This window comes from Tachypleus tridentatus, chromosome 7 (genome assembly GCF_004210375.1).
Source record: "Tachypleus tridentatus isolate NWPU-2018 chromosome 7, ASM421037v1, whole genome shotgun sequence".
NCBI classification, from domain to species: domain Eukaryota; kingdom Metazoa; phylum Arthropoda; class Merostomata; order Xiphosura; family Limulidae; genus Tachypleus; species Tachypleus tridentatus.
In genome coordinates this window covers 23053520-23066755 of record NC_134831.1, presented here as the reverse complement: position 1 = coordinate 23066755, position 13236 = coordinate 23053520, and the positions used below count along the sequence as shown (strand labels likewise).

General features: G+C 36.6%; 1 protein-coding gene across 1 annotated transcript in view; it reads right to left on the bottom strand.

Annotated features, from left to right (window-relative positions):
• LOC143254933 (atrial natriuretic peptide receptor 1-like) overlaps nt 1-13236 on the bottom strand; it is a 109902-nt gene that overhangs the window by 44342 nt on the left and 52324 nt on the right. Inside the window, exons 8-9 of the mRNA XM_076509844.1 lie at nt 11071-11142; nt 9561-9714 (exon numbers count right to left, since the gene is read on the bottom strand). Coding sequence (XP_076365959.1) covers nt 9561-9714; nt 11071-11142 — 226 coding nt within the window. The remainder of the gene's footprint in view (nt 1-9560; nt 9715-11070; nt 11143-13236) is intronic.

The window sequence follows — 13236 nt, the reverse complement described above, 5'->3', positions numbered from 1 at the left end:
CTTTAGTACAGAACTATGATCGTGGTCACAGTAAACAACAAATCCTTGCCGTAATATTAGATGGCGCCATATTGTTATTCACAACAACGACAGTATGCTATTATGTAAAAATAACCTATCTTATACAGTCAAACACAGTAATGTGTGAAACTGTAAGTGGTTAAAAGCGACAAAAGAACATTACGACAAAGAACCAAGTAAAAGTTGAAAAGTTTTAACTCTAAAGTGAAAAGAGTAGATATCTCTGATTTGGAAGGATAGGTATCGAATTGGGCTATTTTTTTTTACCAACGAATAGTGGGATTGACCGTCACATTATAACGCCCCCACGGCTGAAAGGGCGAATATGTTTGGTGTAACAGGGATTCGAACCCGCTACACTCAGATTACGAGCCGTGTGCCTTAATCACCTGGCCTTCCCGGATCCAATCGATATAAAGTTCGCGATGCAACTGCAGGTATTAGAACTATTTTTGCCATTAGTTCGTTTTATTTTGCTTTTGGGAAGTGGCCCGGCATGGCCAAGCGTGTTAAGGCGTGCGACTCGTAATCTGAGGGTCGCGGGTTCGCATCCCCATCGCGCCAAACATGCTCGCCCTTTCAGCCGTGGGGACGTTATAGTGTTGCGGTCAATCCCACTATTCGTTGGTAAAAGAGTAGCCCAAGGGTTGGCGGTAGGTGGTGATGACTAGCTGCCTCCCCTCTAGTCTTACACTGCTAAATTAGGGACAGCTAGCACAGATAGCCCTCGAGTAGCTTTGTGCGAAATTCAAAACAAACAAACAAGCTTTTGGGAAGGATATGTAATACCGCTTTCCGATACAGAATGTTCATACACTCAGATCATAAAGCAAAAGGTGTTCAGGTCGCGAATTTAAAATTTTAAGACTGGGATATCCCTTGCACGTAATGGCAATAGAAAACAAAGAAATATAGATCAACGTATGACACGAGAACCAACCAGAAAAATGTCTACAGCAAACTATACAGCAGCCATTGTGAGAAACGAGTGACGTCTTGTAACAGGTAACAATATACGAATATAAATGTCAATGGCTAAAACCTTCCACCTGAATAGAAACTACAATGTAGGTATATTATCAGAGATAGTATGACTGCAGCGACATATTGAGGCTTAAAAACTCAATGTACTCAACCTCTGCATTGTGGTGATTCCAGCTTAAAGAAACTCATTTTAATATAGTCTATTAAAATACATAACTGTGTTTCCTGGAATACGTTACACTATTTATTTTTTGTTTTGAATAATGCATGTTAATTACACTAAGTTTCACGTAACATTCTACCATGGCATTGTGAAATAAAAACGTTTTATTACATATCAGCATTGTCAGAAATACGAAATAGTATTTCATAAATATTTACAAATTACAAGCCTAAATGCAAAAACAATGTACAATTAGACGTTCCTATTGTTTATTTACAATTTAATCTTTTGCTGATAAGTAGTATGTGGCTTTGTAAGTGAAAGATTACACATTATTTTCCTGGTGGTGTCCAGCTTTTATGAACAATATATATATATATACCCGTCGACCTATGTATCTTTTCATATGGTGTGTTAGATGATCACTTCCAGGCTATAAAGGAATGCAGCCAGCGCATTTGTAGTCAGTTTAACAGAAATGTGGAAAACCAAATAAACCACAAGGTTCGAATAAGGCTTCATAATGGGTTCACATCTAATAGATGTGAGGACAATATTTTAGAAACTGCTTAAAAACGTTGGCCATTCGAGTTTATCAGCAATGGCAAAAGGTGAAAATAGCGGGTGATATGAGAGAAATTAGTCCAATTGTCGCCAAATAATATATCAAGTGAAAGAGGCATTCAATGTAGGCTACTCCATATCTATTTTCAGCAATACTTTACAGAGAATTTTGCAATAAACGGACTGTAGCAGAAGAAGACTACAATTGAATAAACTACTGGACTTAATTACAAAAAGAAATATACCTTGAATGATATAAGAAGTGCACTGAACTATTGAGAACTATCAAAAGTGATACAGTTCAATGATACATAGTTTTATTTACACAGATGAAAGACGATAGATTTGAAAAAGACCACATAAATTACTCAACTCTCTTATATATGATCTTAACTGTCCATGCCTCTGATGATAAAGTCATGATTTAGAACTTATTTTCCTGGCATAGTTTGGGTGTCGTGGTTCATTTAGAAGGCGGAATGAATATCATATCTTACTTTATCATCATTTCTGATCAATTGCATACATCGGTGCTTCATGTACATCTTTATAGGGTTCGGTTACTTCCAAGATGACATTGTTTCCATGTACTGTACGCAAATGTGTATGCATAGTTTTAGGAACATTATGGTGATATAAGGCATTTGCCATGGCCAACACAATCTATGAATCCTTGTACAATCAAGTATTGATAATGTGAGCGTAAAATACGAATTTCTTATCACAAATAAATCTGCCTACTTCCTTCTAGAAATTGCATAAGATATTAATGACTGAAAGGAGAATACTCCCTAAGCAACATGTAAGCTTTATACCATGTCATATTATGTGGATTCTATGCTATATCATGTCTTGTGGATTATAAGCCACGTCGTTCCTTACGAATTCTGTGGCACATCATATTTTGTAGACTCTGCTACATCATTTTATGTGAATCTATGTCACCTCATATTTTGAATTATGTATTCTATACCAGATCACGTCATTTGAACTCTATGTCACGTTACGTCCTGTGGATCTATACCATGCCATTTCATGTGAACTCCATGCTATATCATGTCTTGAGGATTTAAGTCAATCCACGCCTTCTGGACTCTATGCTATTTCTTATATTTAGAAATATATTCTATATCAAGTGTAGCCTGTGTCACATCACGTTTGTGGGCTTTATACCACGTCACTTATTGTGAATTTCATGCTACGCCATGTTTTATGGCTCGATGTCACTTCATGTCTGTGAATTCTATGCCCCGTGACTTCTCGGGATCTTTTTGTCACAACTCGTCATAACTATTTTTAAGTAAATAATTGTCAAACCCATTATTACACATAGGTCATAATAAATGGATCAACCAGTGTATATGTGTGTGTATATGTTAGAAATATTCATTCCTTACAAGTAGGTAAATGTAGATGACATGAAAATGTAGACAGTATACAAAATATTAAATTAAAGATATAAAATATTTTTGTTGAGTTTAGTACCTACCTTGGAGCAGTCGAGCGTTTCAGAATTCCACGTTAAATATCAGAATGAAAATATTAAACTCTTGAAGACGTTGATTTCAGGTATTAACCATATATAGAAAAACAGAAAATACAGCGTTTAGTTTTGAATACATTTTCACAGTTTCGTAGAACTATTTATTCGATCAATTGTAAATTTTTCAGCAAAACCAGTGTACTATACTCTAAAAACTTGTGCAAAGTTCAGTTTTGCTTGTTTGTTTTGAAGCACAAAGCTACATAAAGGGCGATCTGTGCTCTGCCCACCACCAATATCGAAACCTTGTTTCTAGCAGTATAAGTCCGCAGACATACCGCTGTGCCACTGTGGGGTTCAAAGTTCAGAGGTAATAGTAAAATTGCTGTACACTTTACAATGCCATGTATAAAAGAAAATGTAATATACACATATGTACGGTAAACCATCAGTAACTGGACAGCCAATATTTTACTGTAACGTTTAAGGTTCAGTTTAAAAGTGATTTTTTTAAAATTCTACTTCAGTATAATAGCAACACGCGTTTATTGTTAGGTTATTTCTGTCTCTTTTTTTTCGCGTGCTTACGAGAGAATGTAATTCATAAAGTGTATAATGCTTATTGCACAGCTCTATTTTTAGAGTTTGGTTAATGGGTTTTATGAACTTGAATATGAAAGTGACCAGTTTAAACAAAAGTACCTTTTTCTAGGAAATTACAGTCCTTCAGCAGATCTCTGAATTTTGAATCTGGCTTCTAAACATTGCGGCACTAGAAAATATTGGAGAATCTAAAGGCACAAAAGTTTTGTAATCCAAATAAAGTATAATTGTTAAAAGACCCACCACTTATTTCTCATAAAGTTCTACTATGTTAAATTTGTGGAAGTCTAATACAAAATGATGACGAGTTTTACATAAGATACAAAAGATAAGTAGGTACTGAATAACACAAAATTTTATAAAAACGGAGAAAGGTATAAAAATTTACATGGAGATTAACGAGTGACTTAGAAAACAATAGGAAGACTATTGCCAACGGTAGATTAGTGAGTTTTTGTTTGTTTTAGAGCAAAGCAACATTAGAGTGTCAGTTGTTAGTATTGTAAGTCCGTAAACGTACCGCTATCCCTCCGTGGGCATATTAATTAACGACAAGAGAGAAGACTTCCCTTGCAGTTAAGTTAAAATAGATAAGTTTAACAGCAAATGAAAATCGAAAGATGGCTTTAATTCATCGTATAACCAAGAACTTATAATTTAAATACTAAGTCAAAGGTTTGTTTGTAGTTAAGAACAAAGATATACCCTGGGCTATTTGTGCTCTGCCCATCACAGGTATGGAGGCGCTAAGCCAGAGATATGGCAGAGTAATTTTATAAACTGGAGAGATATGAATAATAAAATTTAAAAAAAAAACAAGAAGGAGAGTATCATAAAATAATAATAAGTTATCCTCCCCCCCCCAAAAAAAAGACACAAGTTTCAAAATATAATAATAAAGAATTTTGTAGAAATTTAAAACCCAGTTAATTGTTTGTGGTGATTCAGAATACGAAACTGTGGTAAAACTGCAATCTAGCTTAGATGCCCCTCAAAACAGAAATAAAGAACTTAATATTATCATGGCTTACCAAAAGTGCTTAAAGAAAAAAATTCTATCTTTTAAAAAGTTTTATAAATGACACCACAGGAGAAGAGATAAAAGCGCTTATTAACTCAGAAGTGATGTCGATATTTTCATAGAAAAAGTGACAACGCCCATGCTGTTGAATGTTTGGACAAGGATGAAATTTATGAAATTATTTGTTTGTTTGGAGTCTCGGGCACAGCTAAACGAGAACTATCTGCCGTCCATGATTTAGCAGTGAAAGACTAAAGAAAATGCAGTTAGTCGTCATCACCCACCGTAAATTCCTGAGTCACTCTTTTATCAACGAATAAATGGATTGACCGTCACATCATAACGTCATCACAGTTGAAAGGTATAGTATATTTGACGGAAAGGGGATGCGAGCCCACAACCCTTATAGTCCGAATCAAGCGCCCTAACCACCTGGTCATGGACTGTAATAGACAGTAAAGTGAAGTTTAGTAATAATTTAACAAACATGTTCACAAATGGTTAAAAAGAAAACCTACAACAGGGCTGAACATTTTATGTTCAAGCACATCTACAATACTGCACGTGCCAAAAGCTCTAAGACAGTTGTTCCCAACCAGGGGGTGCGAGTTAACATTTGTTTTGGCCACCTTCACCTTTATTCTTAAATAAATAATTACTGTGAGGAGTGCGAGAACATATTAGCATTTTTTAGGGATGCGGAACATAAAAAAAGGTTGGGAACCACTGCTCTAAGGTTTTCTTCATGGCATTTGAAAAAATATCGTGTATTTAATTTTGTACCTTAGGAACGTGAATGTTATCTCACATACATCCATCGGTGCACGTGATTTCATCTTGCAGGCACATACCAGGCTCTGAGCTAGGCTGACTTTACTCGCGGTTTATCGAAAATTCATCTTGACTTGATCACGTAATTCACACATATAACTGTGAAAGAGATTGTTAGCTGTGAAGTGTGTTAACAGGTTGAACTTTGTTGCAGCTTTACTGAGGCTGAATTTTTTGCAAATTTCCTGTTTCATTACTGTCTGAAATTAATAACTGTAAATATTCTGAAACTTAACAGGAAAATAAACAATGTAGAAGAGGCCACGTTTCAACAAGATGATATATCAATAGACGCAGTAACATGTTAGACCAGTGGTTCTTAACCTGAATTCAATCGAACCCCAGGGGTTCGGTGAGTCAGTCTCAGGAGTTCGGAGGAGGTCAAGACACACACACTGTGTGTGTGTCCGTTCCGTTCACCCCATTGTATGATTCGTGACGTCATGCTCCACTTGGCCATAATTGGCTACGGCTGATCACGTCACATCACTTGGCCTTAATATCTGTGCTGCAGGGAACTTCGTGCGCTTAGCAGTCGATTTCTGACTGTAGTAATCGTGCATCATTTGTGATTTTTTTCCTGATCTTTCAATCCCTTCATACTATGTTGAGCAAAAACAGAAAGTGGTCGGACGAAAACGTACAATATGCATTCACGTGTATAACGGAACATGATGGGAGTAAGCATCCTCAATGCATGATTTGCAATGCCAAGTTGAGCAATTCTAGTCTAGCACCGGCAAAATTAAGAGAACACTCTCTAAAGCTGTATGGATATGGGAAATACAAGAACACAACGCTTGCTGAATTCAAGGTAAAGAGAGCCAGGTTCGATGAAAAGGCTATTTTGCCTGTTCTCTGCTTTGTACCCATCGACAAACCGATCCTCACAGCATCGTACGAAGTTGTGTACTTGATCGCAAAGTAGAGCAAACCACACACCATTGGTGAAGCACTCGTTAACCAGCTGCGTTGAAGATGGCGAATATTATGCTAGGAAAAGCTGCTGAAAATAAGTTATCCCAAATTCCTCTTTCAAATGACACCGTCAGCAGCAGAATGGATGACATGAACGATGACATCTTGGCTCAAGTAGTTGCAGATCTGATTTCAAGCCCAGCAAAATTCAGCCTTCAACTCGACGAGACCACCGACGTTTCCAATCTAAGCCAGCTTGTTGTATTTGTGGGCTATGTGAAGAACGACGAGATAAAAGAAGATTTCTTATTTTGTAAACCTCTTACAACGACAACTAAGGCAGCCGACGTAAATAAAGTTGTGGATGACTTCTTCAGAGACAACGATCTTTCGTGGGATATGGTTTCTGCAGTTTGTTCGGACGGAGCTCCAGTCATGCTGGGACGAAACTCTGGTTTTGGTGCGCTGGTGAAAGCCGATGCAACACACATCATTGTAACGCACTGTGATCTGCACAGGCATGCGTTGGGAAAAAAAACTGGCAGAAGTATTAAAAATTGTAGTGGGATGTGTGAACTTTATGCGAAATAGTGCCCTGAAGCACCGCATCTTCAAAGAGCTGTCTAATCAAGTGGGCTCTGAATTCGAGGTACTTCTGTACCATTATAACGTTCGGTGGTTATCCCGGAGAAAGGTGCTGAATCGTGTTTTTACCATACGTGTGGAATTAGCTCTGTTTTTGCGAGATCACCAACATTGTCATGCAGATTGCTTCGAAAAATCTGAGTTCATTTTCATTTTGGAGTACATGACCGATATCTTCAATGCTCTCAATCATCTTAATCAACAGATGCAGGGCGGTGGAGTCAACATCATCGAAGCGGAAGAAAACCTGAAGGCTTTTCAAGAAAACCTACCGTTATGGAAACGACAAACAGAGAATGATAACTTCGCAAACTTTCTTCTGCTGGACGACTGTGTAAGTAAGATCGAAGATGTGTCTGAAATCGGAGACATTTCTGTACCCGGGGAACTGAAGCAAACAATTGCCATGCACTTACATGAGTTCACAAAGTCTCTCGACGGATACTTCCCCACCAAAGAGTCATATCCAGCATGGGTGAGACAGCCTTTCACGTTTAGTGTTGCGACAACAGATGTCAATGATGAATACCTCGACAAAATCATTGAAATTCAGCAGAGCCAGATTCAACAGCAACTTTTCAGAACAACAATGCTCTCAACAGTTTGGTGTCACCAAATTATAGCGTACCCTCTTATTGCTAAGAAAGCCCTTGAGATACTCATACCGTTTGTTACAATGTATCTTTGCGAGCAGTCCTTTTCGAGGATGGTAGATATAAAAACAAAGAAAAGGAACAGACTTTGTTGCAAAAATGATATGAGAGTGGCACTTGCCAAAGTGAAGCCGCGCATTTCTGAACTTGTCTCTGAAAGGCAACAGCAAAAGTTACGTTGATTTGCAGTAAATATTCATTGAGTTATGTATTTGTTTTTGTGTGAAATTCATGTTTTGTTGGTTTTGTTCTTTGAACACAGTGATATTGTGTGCAACTGATGCATGGTTCATTTTGTGCACTAATAATATATCTATTTATGTTTTGAATTTGAAAAACTCATATTTTATTTTCTAATTACGAAGAGTTCAGTGAATGCAAGTACGAAACTTCCAGGGTTCAGTACCTCCAACAAGGTTAAGAACCACTGTGTTAGGGGATCCCATTTCTTCCGGATCAGATTTGAAGAAAGAAGATAAACGTGGAGTCTGACATCGAGAAAAGCGCAAGTAAAAACAAAGGTTATTATTCTTTTAACGAATAAAAGAGGTTCGGATTTGCTAGTTTTGGGCTTTTTTGGCAGTCAAAAACAGCTAGGGAAGCTAAAGAGCTACATAAGGTTTAAATAACTTTTAGTGCGTGTACCATACTGGAAGGTATAAACAACTTGTTCCATTCCTTACTGTTGCCAGGACTTTATCTCAACAATGGTAATTACTGAGGTAATACGTAATGACTAAACTTCATTGTATATTATTTTGCATTAGGTTTTGAAAGTCTCTCTTAAGATGAGGAGTTGGAAACGTCTAGATTATTTAAGGATAAATACTAAAAAAAATTAAGAACTCTAAAGACAGTGGTCACTCTTGAAGAAAAAACTGAAAACCAGTCCGCAAAAATAGACCATGAAGGAAAAGGGTAAATGAAAAACTATTTGCTATGCACAACAAATAGAGCGTTATTTTGTAAATAATCGAACAGATAGTTGATTAGATAAATTGCTATGTTTCTTGACCTGAATTTCATGCTCAATCACGAGAGATAGTTAAAATAAACAAGAAAGTGTTTAAAGTTATGTAACTCTTTTGAAACAAAACATTGAAAAGCGAAAGACCAAAGGGAGGTGTTTTTTGGCCCAGCATGGCCAGGTCGTTAGGGCGCTCGACTCATAATCCGAGGGTTGCTGGTTCCAATCCCCGTACACCAAACAAACTCGCCCTTTCAGCAGTGAAGGAGTTATATTGTGTCAGTCAATCGTATTATTTATTGTAAAAATAGTAGCCCAAGAGTTAAAGGTGGGTGGTGATGACTAACTGTCTCCCCTCTAGTCTTACACTGCTAAATTAGGGACGGTTTAAACGGATAGTCCTCGTGTAGTTTTGTGGGAAATTCAAAAACAAAGATGTTTTGCTTACAAAATACACACGTCATGGAAGTTTCACAATCAAAACTACACGCTACGTAATAAACATCAGCAAAAAAGTGGATTAGTTGGAAACATTTCACATATTATAATACAATGTTTATTATACATTCTGAAATTTCTTTTAGCCTTTGAAACTGTTGGCGGACAGTCCCTAAATTTCACCATTTTAATTTGGAGTACATCTTTCTTTGTATGATAAGCATCAGGTCGAAATGAAGCTAAAGTCAGAAATCAATTTATTTACTTACGAGGATTGGGAGATTGCTCTCGTTGGTCCTGTAGAAGAAGAGATCGCAATCCAAAATCTGTTAACTTCACTACAAAGTGTCCGTCTATAACACAGTTTGAAGACTTTAATTTTCCATGGTAGGAAATAGAGCTATCATGTATGAAACTCATGCCCTGTAAAACATTAATAATTTTACATTAATGGTAAATACAATATGGCATGTATAGTGTTTAGTATTCTTATACATGTATGATTTGCTGTTTGTGTTTCACTTAGTTGTAGTTACACATATAAAATATCTCTTGATTAATTTATTAACATCTGTCTTCCTAGTAATCCATTAATCTATTTATTTGTGTGCTGTCTCGCTATACATACATATACTGATGTGATTAATTGTTTGTTCTATTCCTTTTATTTCCTCAGTCATGTATTTCACCTTGGATGTTTAACTATCAATTAATAACATTTTTTGGGTTATCTATAAAAAACACAATGTATAAGTTTCAATCTAATAAACCAAAATTTATTTACTTATTTACAAACGTAGTAGCGTTTATTTTCAGCATCTTAACGTGCGTAATGTAAAAGTGGGATCACAGTTTGTTTGTTTTTTTGCAGCTATGCACTGTGCTATCTGTCCCTAATGTGTAGCTGATAAATTAGAGCAGTGGTTCCCCACCAGGAGTGCGAGATAGCGTTCCAGGGGGTGCGAGATAACATTTGTTTTGGCCACTTTCACCTTTATTCTTAAATAAATAATTACTGTGAGGTGTGCGAGAACACATTAATATTTTAAGGGGTGCGATGCATAAAAAAGGTTGGGAACCACTGAACTAGAGGAAAGGCAGCTACTCAACAGCGTCCACCGCCAAGTCATCGGCAACTTTAATGGAAGATAAGGATTTTATCGTCAGCCTTATAACACCCATTGTCCCAAAGTGTAGAGGCTGGTGTAGCCAAGTAGTTAATGTGATGCCAACCTGTGGATACGTGTGTTCAGTTTCCCCGTTACGTTACCACAACAAAAAAAAAAATATTGCACTTTGAAGTCGACTGTTCTTTCTTTGAGTCTGAAAAGAGTTGTCCAAGAGTTGGTGGTTGGTGACGTTGACTAGTTGTCTTCCATCTAGCCTGTCATATCAAAACTATAAATGACTGTCAATATAACCTTTGAGTAGTTGTGCATGAATACCTGAAAATAAAATATAAACCTGGAACGGATTGTGATACTTTGCTGCAATAGAACCTGAAACATGAACAGATCTATAATCTGAAATATTAATGATTGAAGATCATGCAGACAAGTACCTATAAAAATATTATGTGCATCTCAAACCAGACTATCAGTTAGGACATTATTTATTTACAAGATGCCCACATTACATTTCAAAAGGAGTTGCAGACACACATCGTTTTATTGTTGTTCACTAAAGAGATAAGAAATACAAATATTTTTCACCGCCTTTTAGTAGACGAGTGAAGCAAATATATTATATGTACAAAAGAAAACATCTATAATTGCTTACCTCGACTATATCATTAACAACTGAGTATCTGAAATTCCAGTCAAGAGAAAATCTATCATTTTCCAACAGGTTCTAAGGTAAAATAATAATAATCATTTTAGTATTTATAAACATAATTATAAGATAGTTACAAGACTAAAGTATGAAACAATTATTAAAATGTAGAATATAGTTGAAACTTATTAAGTCAGGTTTGGCAAATGCAAGTGGGCTGCCATTCCTTACCGTAACAATAGAATATATACCACCTGAGAATATTTTAATAAATTTATTTATTTATTTTTACTTGGAATGTGTAAATAAATAAACAGACGAATTGTGATGTTTATGTTTTAATTATTATTATTTCTTGTTTCACGTTGTTTTTAATGTGTAACCAAATTAATCAGATTCATACATTTTTATTTCTTATGTTTTCAGCTTCTAGATGTTTCAAAGTGAGTAGTCAAAGTTTTGTATTTATAAAATACATAAAACAGAATTTACTAATTCCTCTGAGTTCGTCAATAGAGCAAACAGTGTGCAAATTGCTTCACACAATTGTGAAGCACGGGTTTTCATTTAAGTTATAGTTTATCAGTTATTTAGTAAAGTTAATGGAAGAATAGATTTATTGCGTTACAATTTATCATGGGGACACACTCTCTTTGTACTTTGTAATTCTTTCGTATATTCTAGCCTAAATTAATGAGAAGAGGAGAGCAAATGCTCTATGAATAGCATATCATTTATCAATAATAAAGTATTCATCACTCATATCATATATTGGTCATACACACCAAAACACATAATCACTTGCCTTATATTATATAATAGTGCTATGTTATTTCTGTATATCTTTTAAGATTTCTACAAAAGACTAGTTCTATACATAAATTTATGGATTCTGTCTTTCGCTTCATAGCCTACCCATCACGCCTATCGGGAAACACATCCACAACAAGATCTGTAACACTCCTGTTCTTCTGGACACAGACTTCTTTGCTTATGCTTAAAGATCTCGAGAAAGTCAAGAAGAAATATGGAAAACCTTTTGTTATAATAATCAAAACATCACTATTGTGAGTGTTATGTGCTGACAAGAAAAGTCAAAACAACACTGGCTTAATAAGAGGACAGACAATACACCCAGGAGTATTACAGACGGCGTCCTCTATGTGTTGAAGTGTGTGTGGTCTGTTGAAAGATAGGCCACAAGCCTACTCCTGGATGAAGGAGATTTGATATTGCTGTAAAGCTCAATACAAGACATCTCACTAGTGCTGTAGATCCAGAAAGTCAATGGATAGCACCTAGTACACTCAAAAGGGCTTATAAAGTTCTTCCCATGAGTTTAAACCTAGGTAGTAGAGCCTATGTGATGAAGAGTTGTAGATGAAAGACAACAGAGCTAAATGAACTTCATCACTGAAAGCTAGCTCACCATAAAACGAAACAGCAAGTACTAGCCAATGCTCAAATAGATGCTTCTGAATAGGGAAGCAATACAAGAAGAGATGTATCTAGTCTATTTATCAGTGGGAACGGAGGTACCATGGGTAGATGAAGTCCACTTCATCAACTTGTACCACTGGCATGAGACACAGTTAATCCCCCTGATATTGGCAAAGTGGAATTTGTGAAACACAGCTGATGCGAGTGATTTTAGTTGCTGAAGAAGCGACAATAGCACACCTCTTTGTAAACTACAAAGCTCCTCTGATAAGGGACGCAAGTTAGAAACCTCAGATATCATGGAGTCAGTGATCTCTATGACATCCCCATCGATTTAGGCTTTCACTCTAAGACGGACTTCAAGTCCAGCAAAGAAAAGGACACTAAATCACGCGATTTCAAGGTGGAGGTAAAGATAACCTTTCTGCTGGTGGCTGAGAGAAAAACTACTGAAGGGCTTGGTCATGCCTTGTTTGTTTCCGTTCCGGATCTTTCTGGAGTGAGAAGATCTGGAAACAGGCAGTGAAGTGTCTAAGGCTGGACGTGGAGGGTCATGAGCTTGTTTCCTCCAAGGAATCAATAAGGCGTAGCAGTTTCAAGAATCCATTGGTTCATTCGAACCCGCATCCCTCAGACTCTGAGTCAAACTCCCTAACCACCTTGTCATGCCAAGCCCTGGAATAAGGTAATGCATAGTGTATGATGATTGTTTTGGAAAAAATACGATGAATG